The sequence below is a fragment of the Elgaria multicarinata genome, chromosome 1, assembly GCF_023053635.1.
Source record: "Elgaria multicarinata webbii isolate HBS135686 ecotype San Diego chromosome 1, rElgMul1.1.pri, whole genome shotgun sequence".
In the NCBI taxonomy this organism is placed as follows: domain Eukaryota; kingdom Metazoa; phylum Chordata; class Lepidosauria; order Squamata; family Anguidae; genus Elgaria; species Elgaria multicarinata.
In genome coordinates this window covers 206,318,641-206,341,521 of record NC_086171.1, presented here as the reverse complement: position 1 = coordinate 206,341,521, position 22,881 = coordinate 206,318,641, and the positions used below count along the sequence as shown (strand labels likewise).

The 22,881-nt window shown below is 42.7% G+C and overlaps 1 protein-coding gene across 2 annotated transcripts; it reads right to left on the bottom strand.

Moving 5' to 3' along the window:
* Positions 1–416: 416 nt before the first annotated feature.
* MTG2 (mitochondrial ribosome associated GTPase 2) lies at positions 417–21,261 on the bottom strand. Of its 2 annotated transcripts, XM_063146854.1 has the most exons (8): positions 21,187–21,261; positions 19,028–19,276; positions 17,061–17,249; positions 12,815–12,962; positions 8,159–8,274; positions 5,959–6,177; positions 4,877–5,015; positions 417–4,163 (listed from the first exon to the last, which is right to left on the bottom strand). In XM_063146854.1, exons 3-8 carry the CDS (start codon positions 17,241–17,243, stop codon positions 3,769–3,771), a joined length of 1,200 nt encoding a protein of 399 aa, XP_063002924.1. In that variant the 5' UTR covers positions 17,244–17,249; positions 19,028–19,276; positions 21,187–21,261; the 3' UTR covers positions 417–3,768. The 2 variants fall into 2 exon arrangements, with proteins under 2 accessions (XP_063002924.1, XP_063002923.1); XM_063146853.1 differs by lacking the exon at positions 19,028–19,276 and having other exon boundaries at positions 21,187–21,241.
* Between the last annotated feature and the right edge of the window lie 1,620 nt (positions 21,262–22,881).

Genomic DNA, 22,881 nt, shown 5'->3' with positions numbered 1-22,881 from the left:
TCAGGGAAGCTCTTAGGGCCTCCATTCCATTGGTGAGAAGGGACACAAAAGCCCGGGCCCAAAATGCCAGTAACTAAGCCTTAGAAGAGGAATTCAACCATTAAGAATGCAGAAAGAACCCCACAAACGCTGGGATAGCACCAAACGGTCAGTGATTGGCACAAAGGGGGCGGGGCCAGGGGAAGGAGGCATGGGAACTCGAGGGCTGGATTTGGTCCCTGGGCCTGCGGTTCTGCACCCCTGCTGTAATCCATATATTGGTTTTATATGCTCTTTTAACTAATTTTTATGTATTATATTGAGTTTGTTGTTGTTCCCCGCCTCGATCCAGAGGGATAGGCGGGTAATAAATATTATTAATTATTATTAATAATGATCTTTAGGTTGGACAAGTACAATATACTCTCTGTGGTGCTGCCTTTGAAGACAATTCATAAACTTCAACTGGTACGCAAAGCAGGAGGGAGATTTTTAACTTGTCCACGTTGTTGGGATCCCAGAACGGAGAACTTTGGCTATTGGGCAGTATAGAAATGAAATGAATGAATGGCTAAATAAACACCAGCCCTAAAAGATGTACACTTGTTATCTGTTTGCGGGGCCAGTTCAAGTAGCTAATTTTCACCAGTAGGTTCTATGTGGCTTAGACGCATTCCCTTCTGAAGGGATACCTCCTTCCATATATTGCTCCTTACACAGAGAAAGAGCTAAAGGAGGCTCTTTTGCAAGTGCCCCCACAATTTCAAGCATGGCAGCAGGACTAGAGCCTTCTCAGTGGTAGCACCGCAGCTATAAGACTTCCTGCCTTAGGAGGTTTACTAGGGCAGACTCCCAACTGGCGTTCGGAAAAACCCCAAATGGCCAGATGAAAGCTTAAAAACAAAACAGTTGACATAAACTAAACTAGATTTGGGGTTTTTCTTTAGCCACAGTCTTTCTGTCTTTTATTTTTTGCCCATTTTAAATGATGGTGGTGGTCATGAGCAGAAAGAGGCAGTCATAAGACACTTCTACACCAGGGAAGGCCAGAGCTGTGTCTATGGCCGTTTCAATTAGCTACCTTCAGCAATTTACAGCAAACCCCCCTTTCCCTTCACTCCCCACCTCCTTTTATCTTAATCAAGTTTCATGACTCAATAAGAATAATAAACATGAGGACTAATTAGCGCTGTTCACTTGAAGATGAATGGATGCCAGGAACTTCCAAAATCTCTTCAAGGTTAATCCCGTTAAAGAGCATCCTCTCAGGACAACATGTTTTGAACAAAGAGATCTAACTACACGATCAGGAGCATTCGCCCATCCCGTTAGGCTGTTTAGCAGCTTCTCAGACAGACACTGGGGTTGAGAGCAAAGACCCAGCTGGCCCTCATAAAAGGCAAGACACTCGTCACACAAGCAGGAAAGCTCACAGCTCTTTCCAAGAAATAATCGCTTTCTCCTCTGGGGCGCTTTGTGCCACCGTGTCCCAGAGCAACCTTAGAAAGAATTAGGGCTGTCACAAAGAATTCTTTGGGCGCGATCCAATGCATGTTTAGACAGAAAACGGGGCTACATGCATTGCCCCGGCAGACTTTTTGCTGTCTAAACATGCATAGGATTGTGCCCATATTTGATGAAATCACATCAGTACCGGTGTTGACTCACCACCAAACACAAAAGTACAGGGAGTTGTTTACAACAAAAAGTACAGGAAGTGCAGGGAGCCCTGATAAGTATCGGGACTATGGGAATGAGGCAGTCTGACCTTTTCTTGCGGTCCTGGTAAAAATCACCTCTCCTCACCCCCAAGCTCCCAGTGGCAACCGGTTGCTTGTGAACATAGATAGGAGGGTGCTGTTGTACCATGTCCTGCTTTGTGGGTTCCTGGCCAACAGCTGGTTGTTCACAGAGTGCTGGACTAGATGGACCCTCGGTCTGATCCAGTATCAAGGCTCTTCTTATGTTCTAAACCACTGAAGATGCAGTTCTCCCAAGCACTGTTAGGGATGTCGCGGGTGCCCGACTGAGCCTGGGAGTCTGATGGACTCTCCCGCGTCCACCCTCCCGGACCCAGTCTGGTGCTGCAGCGCGTTCGTGGACTCATGCTCTGAGCGTGCTCAGCAGCTGTCTGCCCTCATCCGGAGCCTCCATTGTGTGCTGAGGCTCTGGAAATTGCGCATTTCCCCCTTGCATAAATGGCAGCCGGAAAGGCCCCATTTACGCAAGAGTAAAGGTGTGAATGCTCTGTTTACGTCTTTATTCTTGCATGAATGGGGGCTTTACGACCGCCATTTACGCAAAGGGGGAAATGTGCAATTTCCGGAGTGAGGGTGGAGTTTCATTGGCCCTCTCCAAGCCTCAAAAGCTTGCGCAATCCGACAAGCAGGGTCAGATGGCAGCAGGGCGAGCGTCCGCTGAATCTGACGCAGGTGAGTTCTCCCATCCCTTCAGTTGACCTCCTTCAGGGTGAAGGAGAGGCGCTCACCCCACCATTTAAATGGAAGGAAAGGGTGGGTTTGGGGTGACAGTGGAAATTATACCAAACTTGCAAATTGGCTCACACAAACTACCCAATTTCTTCTCATCTTTTCCTGGAGGAAACTGGGACATTTCCAGTTATCTGAGTTGATCTTTGGATAGGTCACATATCTCTAATCATCAGTTTTCAACACTGCTGAAAGCCAGAAACTGGTCAGTAATGAGCCCTTGGTGGCAGAAAGTCAGGATCGGTACTTTCTCCCATTATATGTGATGAGTTCTTTTGCAGCTACACTGACCAATACTAATTATGAGCATTAATCCGTCCTCCTATCCTGCCATTTCCTCCCATTAAGAAATGGAAGCTTAAGAGTAAACAAAAACAGACAATAAAAGAGCAGTTGCTGAAAGAGCAATCCAATGAATAGAGAATTCTTATTCCTTCTTAGCTATTCAGCATTTTGTATTCTACTAACGGGTAACCAAGGACCACATTCAAAGCAATACAGCCAAAAGGATTAAAGCGTCTTTGAAAGATGTGCTAAAACAAGTCAAGTCACTGTCTTTCCATGTTTTCTTCCCCCAACTAACAAAAAAAATTGGCTGCCTCTGATCTTCATGTGCCTTGGAACAGACTGTGGCCACAACCCAACACAGAATTAAGGCGGCTTAATCCCAGTGAAATCAATAGGCTTAAACACACTTAATTCTCTACTGCATTATAGACCTCATGTTTTGCTTAATTAATTACTTGCCTTACAGGCTCCTCTGTCACAGATGGCCGGTCTTTCTTGCCCACTAATTGTACATTGGGCTGGCAAAACTCTGCATACTTCCTTAATACCAATAAAATTAAATTAAAATAAAGGAAGATTCTAGCACGTAGGGATCCATAGAAAGGACTGGACACAGCACTGAAGGCATGGGGTTGGGTGGGATGAGATGAACTGAACCTGCTGCCTCCCCTCTCAACCTCTATGTTTTTAGTGTGAATACAGCCTACACACATACAACTAGAGCTACTACAGTGCAGCGCTCCCCAACCTGCGGCCCTGCAGATTTGTGGGACCACAACTCTCATTTTAGCTGGCTGGGGCATTATGGGGGATGTAGTCCAACATATTTGGAGGGGAAGGCTGCTCTGTGTCATTAACTCCCAATAAGAAAAAAGAGAGGTACTTGTGTGTCCTTGTTAGCTTTTAGGTAGATCGAAAATTCTATGGGAAACGGCTGAAGACAGGCAGATGTTCTGAGAACAATGTATATTTCTCTATCCCTTTCTTCCAAAATATGGCTAAAGAGGAGCAGCTACCACCTCACAGGCTTCTGACTCTGTGCTTCTTCTGCTTTTACGTAGTCATCATACAGTTCTTTCAGATGCAACAGTAATTCCTCCAGATTTTCTCCCGTCAGAGCGGACAATGGGATTATTCTCTGTTCCACTCGCTCTTTAAGGAGGGGTAAATTCCTCTTTGACTGTGGAAGATCAAACTTATTTCCTATGATGGCATGAGGTCTCTTTGACAGGCCTTTACCGTACTGTTCCAGTTCATATTTCAAGTCTTCCAGCTGAGTCCACGGCTCAGACAGCGAGAGATCCAACACATACAGAAGAAAGCGGCAGCGTTCTATGTGCCTTAGGAAGGCGAAGCCAAGGCCCCGGTTTTGATGGGCTCCGCTTATTATTCCAGGGATATCAGCGACTGCACAGAGGCGACAAAATACAGCGGTACAATCAATAATGTTCCGGTTCTTTAAGTGTGGTCACAAATTGTGCAATTCTGCCCCTCTGACAAAAGCCAGCATCTCCCTGAAGGCAGCATTCATCCAGCAAGCAAGGAACCCCAGCTGCGAATCCAGCAAGGCCAGAAGTAGCCAGCTGGCAGGAGTAAGAAGAAATGCCATACATTTGCTCCTAAATATCACAATGCAGCACTCTGCGATATTTGCCTTTGCTACCAACTCTGGCCCACCTCTGCTCAAGTCCTCTGGTATGGGCAGAGAACTTGGGGGAAAAGTAGTAGCAGTAATTTATTACGGTCACAAGACCAGCAAAGTGGGGGAGAAGTAGGTACAGTGAAAATACTATGAAGCAGCATGAAAAATATTCAGCAGCAGAAATGAAGGGCAGAATCCTATGCAGGTTTAGACAGAAAAAAGTCCTACAGAAACCAGAATTCCAGTAGTTGTAGGACATTTTTTTCTGTCTAAACATGCAAAGGACTGCACCCTTAGAGTATTAACATTGTAGAATGGATTGTGCCGCTTCAGACTGCAGATGGGGTAGCATGTTTTTAAACCAGTTCCTACATGAACAAACTCCCCCACAGCTGGCTGGGGAATGCTGGGAATTGTAGGCCATTTTTTTTAGTCTAAACATACATAGGACTGCACCCAAAGTATTATAAAAAAGCACCTGCAACTTGCTCATAGCCTTCGTAGTGGACAATGCCTACGTGTGGATTTAAGGTCGTGAACGGGTAAGAAGCCACAGCTGGTTTTGCATTGGAGATAGCTCGCAGCAGTGATGACTTTCCAGCATTAGGGAATCCTACCTGGAATAAAGAGCCGAAACTGGATTATCCAAAAGACAGCCTTTTTAGAGGCCTTCATACTTACCTTAAGACAGAATGCTGCATTTCAACATACTTTTATGCACAGGCTTGGTTTGTGAAAACCATTGCCTACACACTTTTATATTTATTTATTTATTTATTTATTTATGGATTTTTATGCCGCCATTCAGCCAAAAAAGGCTCTCACGGCGGCTTACAAAAGTATTTCTTGACAGTCCCTGCCCACAGGCTTACAATCTAAAAGACATGACACAAAAGGAAAGGGGATTGGGAGGGAGGAGGAGGAGGGGGAAAAGGAAAGCAAATTCAGGCACTACAATCTTAGTTGCAAAGTTCAGCAGTTACAGTTGACAGCAGGAGGGAGGGGGCTCTCAGCTGGAGCTGGACCCAGGCACGATGGAGAGGTGCCTGGCTGCTGCTTCCTCCCTCACTGGTGGCCTCTGCAGAGACAGTTGGTAGCAGGAGGGAGGGGGCTCTCAGCTGGAGCTGGACCCAGGCACGATGGAGAGGTGCCTGGCTGCTGCTTCCTCCCTCACTGGTGGCCTCTGCAGAGACAGTTGGTATCAGCAGGGAGGGGGCTCTCAGCTGGAGCTGGACCCAGGCACGATGGAGAGGTGCCTGGCTGCTGCTTCCTCCCTCACCGGTGGCCTCTGCAGAGACAGTTGGTAGCAGGAGGGAGGCAAGATGGAACAATATCCTTCTGCCTTTGTGATACATAGCAAGACAATAATGGCTAGGCATGGTGAGCCTAGGTTTTTCAGGCTGTTGCTAAGCCTGCTGGCCAATTGGCCCAAGAAAGACTCAGGAAGAAAAATCTTGGAAAAAATATATTCCAAGTACTAGATTATGGAGGTTTTCCTGATTTCAAATTAAGTTGTGTTCCTCCATAGATGAGTGTCTTGCTGATTAAAGGCATTCTTACCATCCCTGCATGGGCCATCGTCTTGAGCTCCAAATAGAGAGTCCTGGTTTGACCCGGTTCTCCTAGAGTAGCAGTTCTTGGTGCTCGATTGTCATTGGCCAGAAAGAAACGATTGCCTTTTCCTCCAGCTCCACCGTAGGCTGCAACGAATTCCTCACCGTGCTGGTTGAGATCAGCCACAACTTCACAGTTCTCCTTCACCACTGTCCCAATGGGAACCTTGAAAGCAACGAAATTTAAGACCAATGGTTTGCAAATTTGCTCCTGCTTGTGCACAGACAAAGGCCCAGATTTTGCCAGCAAGTTCTTTCACATGCATGAAGTTAGTCACGTGTGTAAACATTGAAACTAAGGACTGAAAACAAAGGTAATGCATATCATCTAATAAGCGCCAATTTAGAGTGTCTTTATTTGTGTTGGGCACTCGGGACAGATTGGGGATTTTGTTAGTGTACTGCCCACCCTGCTGCCCAACTGTTTCCCTGCCTGAACTGGCAGAAATGGTCTCAGATTTGGCATTGAAGACTCCCAGAATGATGGTTCTTGGGGACTTCAATATCCATTTTGGGGCCACTGGGGCTGCTCAAAACTTCACGGAGCCATGACAACCATGGGATTGTCCTAACATGCCATTGGACCAATGCATGCAGCCAGTCACACTCTAGACGTTGTTTTCACTGGTGGACAGGTGTGAGACCATGCCTCAATCCAGGGGGTACCATCCTATAGCCCATGACACCGATTCTGAGTCAGAGGAGGAAGCTGTAGAGTCAGGCCCAGCCATGGGAAGCCAACTGCCTTACGAGCTGGAAGGGGGTGATACTCAGGATGCTGATACAGCTTATCTTCCAAAGTTGGGAGACCTGGCCATGAAGGAAGGCTCTCGGCCAAGGGCAGCTTCCATGGGAACAGGGCTGCAGGAGGAGTTGAGAGCAATGAAGTGTCATTGCCCCCACCTCCCTCCCAGAGGAATCCTTTTCAGAAGATGATCTACAGGCTCCTGGGTTTGATGTCCTCAGGGAACTAATCACTTCAGGAGCATCCTGGACCCTTGAGAGAGAGGCCTTCTGATCTTCCCCCATTTCTCTCATCAATATACGAATGACACAAAGCTCTATCTCACTTTCTCATCAGATTCAGGTGAGGTAGTGAAGGTTCCTAATCAGTGCCTGGCCATGATAATGGACTGGATGAGGGCCAATAAACTGAAGCCCAATCCAGACAAGATTGAGGTACTGTTGGTCGTTGGTTTGACTGTCCAGGTGAGCAGAGCAGTGTTCAGCCTGTTCTCGAAGGTTGCACTCCCCTTAAAGGATGAAATCCGTAGCTTGGGGGTACTTGTAGAAACAACTTTGTCAATAAAGGCCCAAGAGTCTTCGGTGGCTTGGAGGGCCTTGCCCCAACTTAGGCTGGTGTACCAGCTATAACCCAACCTGAATAGTGACAGTCTGGCTTCAGTGATCCATGCCTTGGTAACCTCCCAGATGGATTACTGTAGTACCTTGAATGTAGGGCTGACCTTGAAGACAGTCCAGAAACTTCTGTTAGTACAAAATATGGCAAGGGTAGTGAGTGAAACTGGGAATTATGACCACCTTATATCTGTATTGTATCATCTTCAGTGGCTCCCAGTTCGTTTCTGGGCCCAATTAAAGGTGCTGGTGTTAACCTTCAAAGCTTTTCAGAGCTTAGGACCACAGTACCTAATGGACTGCCTCTTCCAATAAGTTCCTGCTGTACCCTGAGATCATCTGAGGGCCTGCGCTGAGTGCCCCTACCCCAGTTTCAGGTGGTGGCTAATTGGGAACGGGCCTTTTCTGCGGTGGCCCCAAAATTGTGGAATGCCCTCCCTAGAGATCCGCATGGCACTTACTTTGTTGACTTTTGGAAACCTGGCAAATACCATTTTAGTCTCCTAGGCCTTTTAATTTAGCTGATGCTTGCTTTATTCTTAATACGTTTAATGCTGCATTTTAAAAACATCTTCTCCATGTTTTGAGCTGCTCAGTTATTTCTCTTTCAAATAGTGAATTTTAGTTGTTGCTTTTAAAAACAATACGTTTAATGTGTTTTATTATGGGGGTTCATCATTGGTTTTATTTTCGCTTTTATTATGTATGTCGCACAGAGATTCAACTATAGGACAACTCATAAAATGAACAAATGAAATGAAACATAATGACAAGCATTAGCTGACTACCTTAATGTAAGTGCATTTACCAGCAGCTCCATAACAGTTTTTGCTCCCACCATCTTCTCCACTAAAACCTCTATAGAGTGACGGAATAGAAACCAGGGATTTGATTTGCCGATCCACTGTAAAACAAGGTTCAGTATTTTTAAAGTGCACAGAAACGTGATGAGGACAAAGACACACCACAAATACCAAGCCTGTTGTGTCTACTGAGTGGATGCTGGGACAAAGCAACGTTTAAACAGTATTAAGGTGCTAAAAGCATATTATTGTACATTAAAATCCATTTGAAAACAATGCTTTCGAGAAGATTGCATTTCACTGGAGACTTCCACCAGCTTAAGGAGGTACGGTGTGCCATAATTTCACCTTATCTATTCTACACAATCCTGTTTTCAATACTAAAACACTGCCAAAATGCATTCATTCTTTTTTGTGGATTGTACGCACACTTTGGATCATTCTCCTTTGTCCTGTTTGGATTAGGCTAATATTGTTTTAGGCTGCGATCCTTTGCATACCTGCATAGGAGTAAGCCCAGTCTGCAATAGGTCTTCTTTCCAAGTAAACATGCACAGATCTTGGCTATTCTCATTTTATTGCATCCTATATCTATCCTGCACTCTGCCACCCATTTTGGTTCGCCCCCCACCCCTGCAAGTATATATGGTTATGTTGGTTTTTTCCTTTTGATTTCTTTGTACTGGTAACTTCTTCCATTTCACATTCAATTTAAGATATTCGCTTGGATCCTTCATTTTCCTGTGCAAGTGGAAGGCACTTCTACTCACACTAGGTGTATGTGTATCTGTGTGGCCAATTCCCCACTTCCCACATCCTCTTGAAATTGGGTCTAGAGCATCAGGAGCAACTTTTTGAAGGGCTGAGGATAGGGATAAAAGGAGCCACCCCACATGAACTGAAGCAAAATCTCCTTGCTCAGCAGGGTCTTTAGATACAAGCCTATATCATTTATTTTTAAAGTTTATCCACTTAAAAAAAAAAGCTCCTATATATCTTGTACCTTTGATTTCTGTAAATTCATGTGTTTTTATCTTTGTGTTCTGTTAGTTTTCTCTTGCTTGTTCAGTCTCATACTTTTTCTTCTGGTTTCACCTTTGCGTTTCCCTCTTGCTGCTTTTTATAGAATTCATTGCATGCTAATAGTTGGTTAATTGATTGTATTCCCGTTTATATAGGGTGACCATATGAAAAGGAGGACAGGGCTCCTGTATCTTTAACAATTGTATTGAAAAGGGAAGTTCAGCAGGTGTCATTTGTATATATGGAGAACCTGGTGAAATTTCCTCTTCATCACAACAGTGAACGCTGCAGGTGCCCTGCCCTCTTTTAAATCTGGTCACTCTAATATAGCTCCTGCAGCTTTAACTGTTGTGATGAAGAGGGAATTTCACCAGGTTCTCCATATATACAAATGATACCTGCTGAAATTCCCTTTTCTATGCAACTATTAAAGATACAGGAGCCCTGTCTTCCTTTTCAAATGGTCGCTCTACGTTTATACAAGTCTCATCTATTTAAGCTGTTTTATGACGAACTTTTTATGGCTTTAATTTCCACATTCTCCTTTTCTTTCTTCAGTTGTAATTATTTTTCTTTGTGGTCTACATAAGATTACAAGCCTATTTGGCCAGGGCCAGTTTTCTTATGAATTCAGTGCAGTGCCTAGTTTTTTAGGTGCTTAAATAATAAATATTATAATTAGAGTTGCTAAGCTCCTTAAGGTGTCATTTCATAACAAAATGGAACTGAGATTAGCACACGTGTTATATAAGAAGCTTAAGAAAGTTTCTGGTATGCAAGTTAAAATATAAGTATGACAAAAATTGCCATAAAATAACTACTAAACATTTTACAGCTAATGATTGGTTTTGAAAAAAGAAAAAAAAAAGGTTTTCCTTTACATGTAGGAAAGAATGTTTCAACTACAATAGTTCACTTGTTGGAATTACCGTTTCAAAGCTTTTGCCAAATAGAAAAAAGGTTATAGGCACTTTGAGTACAAGTTATGATTTATTTCCCAACCGTGTTACCACAAATTTAAATAAAAGTAGAAACTGAGCTTATCAAATGTGCAGTTACTTCCTAACAACCATTATTGCTGGTATTGTTAGCTTAATCTGGCCATATCATAGGCATAGAATTTAGCAGCAAGCTTGATAAGGATGCAATCTTATGCAAACTTTTGTGTAAGAAAGCCCTGGTGAACACAGTGAAACCTACTTCTGAGTAAAGATGCACAGAACTGCACTTCACTTCATTTCACACGGCCTTCTTGCATCAGGGCAGAACTTTTAAGGATGACTTAATACTGGTACTCTGTCTAGGCACCATGGAACAAGTAAGTGATTTGGGGCTACTTTAGGCATTTTGAATTCCCTAAATGGCAAGTACTTCAAGCCTGCATGCAAATTGTTACAGGACACTTTGGTGCAGAATGGACAGTATCTAATTTATACTAGCAGAACCTACCACTGGTGTAATGGGAAGCTAACGGGTTCAAGAGGCAATCAGAAACCAGTGGAACTGCTCATTTTTAGAATGGGTCAAGTCAGTGGAACCTGCAGAAAGGAGCTCACCTGACCTGTTCTGTCCCAGAAGTAAGTGTTTCTGCTCATTTCCGGGACTGCTTTTGAAAATGTTGGTTCCTGTTATGCTAGATGTTGGTCCCGTGGGTGCGCCAGAATGAACAGAAGCACAGTGGCATTATTGGATGCCACCCAAGGTCTATAATGCATAAAGCAGCTCCTTTAACAGATTGGACTAAATGACTTTTGTCTAGTTTGCCCACATTTATTCTGAGAACCCACTACTATAAGAGCTGACTCTTCTTTCAGAGAATTCCTGCCTTGTGAAACTGTGATGCTAAACCAATATGCAGTTTCAAGGCTCCTTTTAAGTACTTTCTGTATTGACTCTCAAGAACACTATTGTATTTTACACGGGTCCTTATGCCACTCTTATCACAATACCGAAGTGCATTCAGAAAGTATAATGAAAGGTATAATAATGTTAGCTTTGGCCTTCAAGAGGGAAAATGTTATCGATTTCCATACACAAAAGCAAGGTCAAAGACAGAATAAATATGGCAACCACCTAATAATATCTCAATGCCTAGGGCAAGTATAAACAATTCAAGTCCATTTGACTCTCACTGGCTGCATTCAGACAACATGATAGTCAACTGTGAGGTAATAATCAACTCAACAGTTATTTATTTAGGGGGTACTCCCCACACAACATGATAATAATCAACTGTGGGGTAGATTAGGATCAACGTTGAATTGACTATTAGTCCACGCTGAATTGACTCACTCATCCCTCGCCCTCCGCAAGTCCTCCCGCTAGTATCCCCTCAGCCATTGCTGCCAACAATCTATCCTGCTAGCTAGTCTAGAGCGGCAGCCATCGCTTTGACCGCTCTTGCCCTGCAACTCTGTATTTGATGAAACAGCCAACAGTGGCCAAGGAAATAACCAATGGTACCCTCTACACAGCATGATAACCAATGAGCAAAGTACAACATGTGTGTTCTGGAATGGTGACAAATAGAGATGTAAAATTTCCGGAATTTTTGAAGCCATGTGGAAAAAAACACTTTTTTTCTGGGGGTGGGGGTTTCGGAAAAAAACAGAAATTTTTGGAAAAATTGAAAAAAATGCATTATTAGCACTTTTTACAGGTTGAAAGTCATTTTGTTACTTTAGGAACATAAAATGTAATTATGTACAAGATGGTGTGGCATAAAATTATTACATTTGGTATATTAAAAGTAGTGTATTCAAACAATTATTACAAATTTAATTTACTGTTTTTACTTTTTTGGGGTAACAAATGAAGCTACAAGCTCCTGAACTGTAAGGAACACCTGCACTGTAAGGAACCTCTTTGGTTTTGACAGTTTCTGAGGAGCAGGCAACAATAGCAACAACAGAAGAAACCATCAACATTAGTAACAACAAAAATATATTTATGTCTCTGCTAGTCCTCCAGTGTCAAGACATAAAGCACCCATTCCCATAAAAAGAACTGAGAAAAAGAGGGGGAACCAAGATTCAATGAATCATGAAATTTAAACAGACTCATTTCATGAACTATAGCTATCCCTATCAGTTTCAGTTTCTGCTTCAATGGCAGTGCCCCCTAGAGGCAGAAATGCATCTTGCTCTTGTATTTGAGAGTTGTAGTCTCAGTTTGCAACCTAGGACTTGTTTGTCCTCAGTGCACAGAAAATGTAATAATCTGATACTGTACATAGTTTTTAGAAATCGTTTGAAGAGTAAATATATGAACACCTTGTCTCAAACATGTTATTCATCATGCAAAATAAAACATTCCATAATCCATTTTTCCTACATTTTTTCCAATTTTTCAGAAAAAACACAAAAAACGCTTTGGAAAAAACCCATTTCCCCCCAAATTTTTCCAGTTTTTTTCTGGGCCTTCACATCTCTAGTGACAGGGGAGGATATGAGTGGAAATATCAGATGGATCTCTGGCATATATACATTTATCAGTTCTATTCCCCCAAATTCAACTTGCAAGGGACAGGAAAGGTTAGAAAAACTCAAGAGAATTTCACACAAAAATCTTTTTTTAAAAAAACTGATAAGATTTGTACAATATATATTACCCTCTTACCTTTCAATATAATATCACCCCCATTTCCTCCATCTCCCCCATCAGGACCTCCGAATATTTTTCGAGGTTCACTGAGAAAACAGCTAATACCATCACCTCCTTTGCCTGCTATCATATACACCCTTCGATGATCTACGAAGTATTTGGTCTGAAACAGGGAGAAACACTATTTAGAAAAACAAATCAGAACACTTCCAAGAATCTTGAAGTTTCAGAAGCCTTCAATTCTGAACACACTAGCAATTAAATTTCAGGTTGATAAAAGAGGGACAGACATGTTACATTTATTGCACTGGCCAGATAATTTTATCTAGCAATTATACCGAACACACATACCTACCATCATGAAGGGAGGGGCATCGTATGAAGGCCTTATCCATCCAGGGATATCCATCACAACCAACATTCCTGAAAAATTCATGGCCCCATTTCTGGGTGCAGATCCAATTGCACAGGCAAACCCTGGCTTGACTTTTAAAAAAACAACCCTTGAATAACCGAGTACACCCCCTACGCAAATACTGACCTACCACCTGAATGTTTCTCCTCCCTCCCAATTTTTGGGAGGGTTTCCTCCCCTTCTAATGACTCCTCAGTTGTGCTAAGACTCAGCTGGGTTGGAACTTGGCCCAGCCTTAGCCCCAGTTTAAATCCCTGACATCATCACCTGGTAGGGCAGAGAGAGAGATTCCAGTCTGAAACCCAAGAGAGCTGCTTCCAGCCAGTGTAAATAGTACTGAGCTAAATGAACCACTGGCCTGACTTTGTATAAGGCAACTTCGTATGTTCCTAGATGCACTTGATCCCCCTTTTTTTAGTGTTTTCCTTTCCAGCTTATGAGCAGAATCCAGGAGCAATATGACAGGTACTATTGTTTGTCATAAGCTATCCCTATTCAGCCTACAAAGTGCCTCACAGTTATATAGTTTATTTCAAAGGTGGGCAATTTGTGGCTTTCCAGATATTTTGGCCTACAACTCCCATCACCATTGGCTATGCTGGCTATGGTTGATGGGAGTGGTATTTATTGATTCATTCAAATACAGTGACTTTTAAACTGCTCTGGGGATCCTTAGAAAATATTTATCTAATATTTTGTCTCTCCCCAAAGACGGAAAGAAAGAATGTTCACTAGCAATCCCAACAGCAATCTCATTGGCCCAACAAAGAATTCATTCTCAATTAATTCTTGATTTCATTGTCAGCTTTTCTACTTGCTGTAATATAGCCAAATTAATTGTTATGTTCTCAGGGCTTTTAAAAAATGACAATCTTCCAATCAATGTAGAATTTATGGCAAGAGCATAGTCTTACGATAACACCAAAGGACTTCAATTTATTTTTTAAAGCTCAAGCAGCTGGAAGGGCATTGTTCATCACGTATCCAGCTAGAAAAATGCTCCTGAAAAAGATCCACAGTGTGGACATTGAAAGTAATACAGACTTAGTGCATGAACAAAATACCGATGAACAGCTGTGTACTTAACTGTGATAGTATTGAGGAAACATAGCCTTTTCTGAATTTACATAGCATCACCAAGTGGTTAAAACTGAAAACTGCTCTATACTACTTATAAAGAGTACAAGAAATGCCTCTCTTTCCTATGTTCATTTAGCCAAAAGGATTTACATAGTCAACAACTTGCAATTGCTAGCAGACACAGAAGTATGTTCAATAAGAGAACCCTCTTTGATTACAGCAGGGTTTTATACAATCATTAATTTCCCCTACAAAGTGACTTCTTTCGCCTCAGTACAGATGTCCACATGTACTCTGGTATTGTGAATCAGTGATCACAACTTCAGATTGTGAGCCATTATTTATTTATATAGCACCATCAATGTACATGATGCTGTACATAGAAAATAATAAAACAGCAACACCCTGCCACATGGGCTTACGTCCTAATAAAATCATAAGAAAACAATAAGAAAGGGAAGAAAATGCACCAAATAGGCACAGGGGACAATAAAACTAACAGTGTGAAAGTAAGAACAAAGTCAAGTTCTAAAAGCTGTAGAAAAAAGAAAAGTTTTCAATTGAGCTTTAAAAACAGTAATTGAACTCGTGATCTGCAAATGCTCTGGAAGAGAATTCCAAGCATAAGAGGCAGCGAGAGAAAATGGACGAAGTAGAGATGCTTGGGCGGGTAAGAAACGTGGCATTCAACGAGCGGGGCAATAGTGTGAGATGAAAGAAGAAAGATAGGAAGGAGCTAGACTGTAGCAAGCTTTGAAAGTCAAAAGGAGAAGCTTATATTGGATTCTGAGGTCAACTGGAAGCTACTGAAGAGATTTCAGAAGTGGAGTAACATGATCGGAGCAATGTGCCAAGAAGATGATCTTAGCAGCAGAGTGGTGAATAGAAACCAACGAACTGATGTGAGAAGAAGGAAGGCCAGTCAGAAGGAGGTTACAATAGTCCAGCCGAGAAATAACCAAAGCATGAACAAGAGTCTTGGCAGAAGAGTCAGACAAAAACAAACGGATCCTGGCAATATTATATAAGAATACCGATGCCAATCCATACTAGTCAGGTGCAATCCTGGAGATGGGCTGGATCACAATCTTCATTTACAAATGCAGGATGCAGAAGACTATCCACCATTAAATGTCTGAAAAATGTCCTTGAAATGGGGAACAAAGGCTAGAACACTTACATTTTCAACACAAACTGGCCATGTAAACCTACAGCATTTTCTTTCATTGTATGACATTGATGCGGTCAATTAAGTGCTACATATCACTACATAGTATTGTTTAATACACACAGATACACACAGTACAGAAACAAATAGAAGTATTAACGAGAATAGTATAGTAGAGACATGCAACACAGCAAGAGCTAAATCGTCTTGAGTCTGGTAAATCAAACACACTGAAGAAACAGAAAATCAATCAACAGGCCTAATAATAAAAAAAACAGTAATATCAAGGGACATTGAGCCCATTTTATTTTTTACATTTGCACTCAAGAGTGCTGGACTTGGGATGTCGAGAAAGAGATTCAAATCCCTGCTCTGCCATCAGCCAACTGGTTGCATTTGTCAAGAAATACTTTTGTAAGCCGCTGTGAGAGCCTTTTTTGGCTGAATGGCGGCATAAAAATCCTTAAATAAATAAATAATAATAATAAAAAATTAGGCCAGCCATCCTAACCCAGCCTAAACTTTCTCATGAGATTGTTGTGAGGACAAAAATTGGGAAGAAAAAAACATGTATATTACAGATAGGAGGAAGCGTGGAGTATAAATTCAAAAAATAAGCAATACAGCTCAATCGTATTCATGTTTAACTCAGAAGAAAGCTCCACCAAAATTCAGTGGGATGTATTTGAAAGTGGGCATTGGACTGCAGCCTTGGGACACAAACAATATAAGGCATCTCGGAGGCATCTGATCATCCAATGCAGGCTGGAAGGAGCAGCAGAAGCAATCCTCCTACCCTACAGATGGTTCTAGGAGGGCTTTTTAGCCTGTCTAGTGCTTCAGCATGGGAGAGAAGGAGCCTGCAAGAGGCTCAGGCTAACTCACATTCTGTCCTCTCCAGTTTCCTCCACTCTCCGCCCACCAGAATGCCCCCTCTTCTTCCATTCTGAGGTTGATTTTCTGACCTTGGTGAGGCAGCCAGTGTGGTTCTCTCCATACTAGCTGCAAGGGGTGGATCTCCAACTCCCTCTGAGGTCAGAGAGCTGTCTCCAGACTTGGAAGGATTTTACAAGCAATCCTATGGTTCCTGGGAAGTTCTCCCAGGGACCATAGGATTGCTCTGATAGTCAATCTGTGTACAGGACTACTTCTGTGAATGTGTAACCCAGAAGATCTGCTTACTGAAAATACCTGCATACAACAGAACTGTTGAAAAAATCAGAAGGGAAAAAAGTATACGTTGGTAAGAATGTTCAAGTTAGTATTTGTGGTTTATGTATCTGCAGCAATCACGTGAACAGAACTTAAGAAAAATGCCAGCATCTTGCCAAATTCTTAATTATAACATTTTAACTCAATGTTGGGGTGATTTTGTCTTAAATTGGTATTACAGAAAAGCAGAAGCAGGGGAACTCTAAAGACAGTTAAGTGAAGACACGAAGGCCCTGTTCAGAAGACATCTTAAGCCACGTCTTTAACTACAGTGAATAAGGCAAGAAGCCATATTCATCGTGGTTAAAAACGGATTTAAGGTGTCTTCAGTGACACACAATTTACATATTATTTACAGCTAAACTGAGCATTTGTTTGGACTTTACCAGCTTCTTTTCCGAAATATTCCTTTTATGTCCAAGCCGGCGAGACTTCGAACACCTTGTGCAGCTTGTGCTAAGATTCCTGTGCCAACTGTTAAGTTGCTTTTGCAATAAGCAACTCTGCAGACTTGCATTCACCAGTGTCCGCTGGCTTTCCAGCCAAGCTCTCACCGTTATTTGTAGCATATTTGCCTAGAAGGGAAAAAAAGTGTTGCAGAGTGTAAGGTAACTAAGACGTACTAAACAGCACACATCAAGAATACGAGAAGCGTGGTTGTAACAAAATTGAGCTCAAATTCCTTTTTGAAAAGACCAATCATGCACAGCTGCTCCCGTTTCTGATCTGCACTCATTGCAAAAGGACTAGAAATTCAAGCACACTTAACTTTGATGAATTGCTGCCCTCACAAGAGCATTCTCACAAATGCGCTTGCTATTACAGAACTCTCCCAAATCAGGCTTGCCATTCTATGTACACAATAAAGATACCTCATTCATCCAAACACTAATCCTGGTCATCTCACTCAGAACACATTTGCAAGATCAAACTGTCATGTTAAGTATGGGGGTTTAGCACTGTCAGACTTTGTGCAAGTGGTGAAACAGCTGTCTGGTTCCTCCGTCTTCTAGGGTATAAAAGTCATTCTCCCAACACTCTGTCAGTTTCAAGCGTACCCAAGAAACAGAACCCATAATGGGATGATGAAAGGAAAAGCTTAATTTGCAATTGGTGGGCCCAGTAGCGAGAGTGTCTCACTCAATGGCGTGGGCTAAGCATAACCATTTACTTTTTTTCCATGTAAGTGAATACTTTCCATTCAGTCCTATGGGAAAAAGTAAAGTCCTGCACTTAGGGGCATTGCTATAAACAAGGCAAAACAACCTCTCCATAGGGTGGCATGGCAGGGTTACTATCAGGGCGCAAGGTATCACATTGTGCAGAGTTCCATGCAATACACAACACACACACATACTATGCGAAAGGATTCCATGAAACATATAATGAACCCAGAAAGCATAATAAGGAAAGGTATTACATGAATAAATAATTAGTATTGCTATAGTGCTTTCACTAAACACCCCGAGTGCTTAAGATACATGATCTCTGGAGCCCTTACAACCTTGCAAAGTAGGCCAGTATGATTATAGCCCAACTTGGGTGCTTCAAACTGAGAAGAAAAGGCAGGAAATAAGTGTTTCTAATCAATAAAATAACACTCTATCCCAAAAATACAAAGTGGAGGAAGGGGGATGAGAGAGAAAGGAACTTGCCACAGAGTGATTTCCTGACTAAGGTGAGATTTCAGGTTGGGGCTTCCTGGTTCACAGCTCAGGCTCCTAACTATTGATCTACATCCTGTCTCCCAGCCAGCTCACCACTCAATTCATATCCAATATCTTATCACCTAATTTTCAGAAGCACAGTAAATCTGATTGAGTTGAAAAGGTAAGATATGAAGCAATCACATTACTGATTCATCACAATCTCAGCATATGATACCCTCTATGTGACTGATCGGCAGTACTTTCTCTCATTAGTGTTACTGTACCCATCGCTCTCATTCTGACTGGCACATCCTAATCGAAAGCCAATCCCATTTAATACCAGTAATCAATCTTCAGGGAGAGGGGAGAAACCCCTCACAAACCACCCTCATTGCTTTAACGCATACACTTCCCATCTTTATGCCAGTCCAAAATGCCTATCACCTCCCACAACTAAGCCTCCTTAAAGGCAGTGACTTGGATCCAGACAGCCCGTTCTGCTCACAGATGGGGTAGGGTCCTTCAGTTTCTGCTTTCTCCACTGCTCCTTATCTAGCTTTAGCATCACATTGCACACCATTCTGGAGGGCTCCCTAAACCCTCAGAAGTGGTTTTTGGGGAGCGGGGCACAAGAGTAATTTTTGGGGCACAAAAATTCAAAAGAGTAGATTAGTTGCCCTTTAATAGATTTCTGATCGTCCTACCTTATTCAGTGTCAGGAAAAAAAAGGTGAGGTTTTCCCCATAGACTCAACAGATGTGTGATAGGCAAAGCAGGGTCCAAACATCCAAGTTTGTCTGGATTAGTTATCACAGTGCAGAAGGTGCACACATTATGTGGAAACAAGCACAGGTTTTCTAGCATGTGTACACTTCAGAGGGAGCCACAACTTATCTGTTTCCTGGTGAGTAGATTACATTCTTTAGTTGTACACATATGCTGTTTTAGTACACCTATAAAAATAAAATAAAATTTTGTAAATTGGACTAAAATACAAATATATGTGTTAGGGATGCAGGATTGACTGAAGCTTCTTCTGTGTCATTAATTAATCAATAGCAAAGCTATTATTCACTAATGTATGAAAGAACCCAAGAGTGTACATATGGTGCATATATCCACAAACACTTTTTTTGTCACAGTAACACTTTTAAATTTTCAGGTACTGTTAAAAAATAATAATAGGGGTGCCCCTAAAATGGAGTGTGTGAAGTCAGTCCTATTGAGAGTTCAATGGGTGCTGGAGGTTTGCAGCTTGAGCTTACACAGGTTTACGCAACATTCATCCCTATTATTATACAGCTTTCATCTTCCATGCAATATACTTGCATCTAAGCCTAAGCTGTCCATCCCTTCCTTCCTTAGACATTCACCCATTATATCTGCCACCCTCACCCAGCAGCCATTATAATTCATTCATATGGCAGTACCATCTCCACTTATAGTACATTACAGACTGCAATCTTATAAACACTAACCTGGGAGTAAACCCCATTGAACTTAATAGACTTTACTTCTGAGTAGACATCTGTAGGATTGCTTTATAAGTGATTAAGCTAAAGGCTTTCTAGAACAGGTGAGTTTTGAAGAGGGATCTGAAAGAGGAGAAGGGGCGAAACTATATACATATTCAGGAAAGTTACTGTGTCCATTCAGGACTCAATACTACTTTTCATGTTCAGCTAGAATTTGCTCCTTAGGCCTGTTTTCAAAAGCGGAGGCCTCTCAAATATGGTGCTTCACTATTATTTATTAAACAGCACCACTGATATAAGCATGTCACAAAAACATGAACTTTAAATGAAAGTGAAGCAGGTCCCTGCCTCAAGGAGCATACAACTTCTGTTCGAAAAAAGGTGTCAGCACCCACCCACAAATATAAATAAATAATAATAATAATAACTTGCTTAAAGGAGATAAAGTAGAAGAACCCTGAAGTCTCTACATGACTCAACAACATATATGTAATTATTGCACTGCGTTCTTAATTATATTGTTCTAATCTATAGTTATATTTAGCCACCTTGTACATCTTAAATGGATAAAAAGGTAGGATGTAAGTATTTTAAACAAGACACAAATTAATGCATTTATTTGATTTCTTTATGGAAGAATTTATACTCCACATTTTTCACTACATAGCAGCCACAGCAGCTTACAGAACTTTTGAATGGATGCTAAAATAACAACAAGAGCAGTAGCATCACCACCACATATGCATTAGGTATAGAAATGCAATAAATAAATAAATAATAGTAAAGTATCTCCTGCTGTTCTTCCATCATGGAACTGAAGACTGCATACAGGGGCGGGGGCGTCCCAAGGGGTCTCCCATCAAGAAAAACTGAAGAGACCCAGACCTGCATAGCTTCAGTTGCTGCATCTATGCGCCTTAGGGTGATGCTTAGGGTCTCTTCCTGACAGACTCTCTATGCAGCCTTCCGTAATCTGGTGCCCTCAGGTATGTGGGACTGCAACTCCCATGATCCCACAGCGGCTCTGGGATCATGGGAGTTGTAGTCCAATAATCTGGAGGACACTAGGTCGGGGAAGGCAGCTGTTCTGGGGCAAGTTTCTGCTTCTTTTCGAGCTTGTTCTCTCCTGCAGCAGCAACAGCAGCAGCAGCAGCAGCAGCCGCCGCGTTCGCCCTCAATGCAGCCCGTTGGCCCTCCCGCGTCTCGTTCCCTTCACATCCCTTCCTTCTCCACCCCACCCCACCCCCGCCTCCATCCATCTTTTAAGTCCTTTCCCCCCATCAATTTTGTACTTTCATATCATTTTCCTCATGTTTGAAATTCTACCATGTAACACATCGAAACCAGCCTTTAAATATATGTATAAATCAGTCAATTATCTCACCCACCCTACGCCTCATCCTAGAGCAGCCATTTTCTGACAGGCCTTGCCCATTCGTGGGCTCAGCGTCACACGCTCTGACGTAATAGCCGCGCGTCCAAAGTAGAGGCCGGGAGGGGGTAAGGAGACGGAGGCATAGAAAGAGAAAGTGGTAGCGGGAGGACCGAAGACGTCACCAACCGCCGTCCAACTCGTCCTCGCGCAGCGGCTATTGCGCAGGCGCAGCCCTAGAGATCGGTAGGAAGAGACGACGCGGGAAGCGGTACCCGCTGGGCTACATGCACGCATGCGCACTTGTCGGTCAACGATTCAAACGTACGCCTCTACGGAGCGAAGCGGTGTTTCGCGCCCCGCCTCTCTGTGTAGACATGGTTGAATATGATTGGAGGTGAAAGAAGGAGCGGCGTTATGAGTGGCTGAGAAGGCGATAGAGGCGGGAGAAAGAGGAGTTAGAAGGCTGCTGGGCACTGAGGCACGACAGTGTACCTGAAATGCTTCCACGTAATGTTGCCAACTTTTTTTCTGGAAAAGGCTCCTGTGCAGCCTTGACATATACAAGTAGGCGCAGGTATCTCCAAGCATGTGGATACTACTCTCTTGCTTCTTATACCTCTTTTGACTACATAGCCATCAGCACTCACCACCTGACTCGTGACTATAAAATAAATGTCACTGTTGACTCTCCAAAATATTATCACATGCCAAAACAGTCCTCCACCCCACCAATCCTGCCAAGGTAAACAGCCTTATCATCCAAGCCTGCACACACATACCCTGTATCCTTCCACTTTGGCTGCAGATACAGGCAGGTGTAAAATTGCAGTCTGCTCCAATGTCTTTGCACCTCCCCCTCCTACATTCTCCACATCCCAAAGCTGTTTTAAAATGGACAGTGGGAGAGGTGGATGTCAAAGTATCATCCCAGCCCACTGCATTAACGCTGATCTGGAGAGCTGTAGGCCTCGGTGCCTGCTGATGACATTAGACATGGGCACCTTGAAGTCCACGGCCAATCCGAAGACGGGCAAATTGATGTTACTTAGTATATTTATATCTCACCTTTCTTCCATCATAGAATTCAAAACTGCATACACAAGGGTTTTCGGACAGTGTGCCATCCAAACACTCAGGACTGAACCTGCTTAGCTTCAGCAAGGTGTTTAAATCATGTGCCATCAGATCATGTTCTGGGATTGGGCAAATAGTGGAGGAGCACTATTACGATGGTTCAGGTCTTTTCCAGAAGAGGGGTGGGGCTACTGTTCAACCCTATGGCCTTTGGGTTATGGGATGCCTCAATGTTCCATCTTGTCCCCCTGTGCGGTTTAACAGCTACATGAAACTGGGAAGACAGATCATCTACAGGTACTATCAATATGCTGCTGTTACTTAGATCTACCTTTAATTTTCAGTAATTAATCCCAGGGAGGCTGTGGAAACTCTGAATTCAGGAGCAATTCTGAGACAGATGAGGGCAAACAAGTAACCTAGACAAAACAGAGGTGCTGTTGGTTTGGAATTCTCTTGATCTGGGTAGAGGTGTTCAATCTGTTGTGGGCAGGGTTGCATTCCCTCTGAACAACCAAGTATGGATATCCTTCTGAACCCAGTGGCTAAATGTGCCGTTTACTAACTTTAAAGCCTAATTATTTCACCAACTGTGACACTCTCAAGAAAAGATGGATCTAGCTTCAGTCATTTA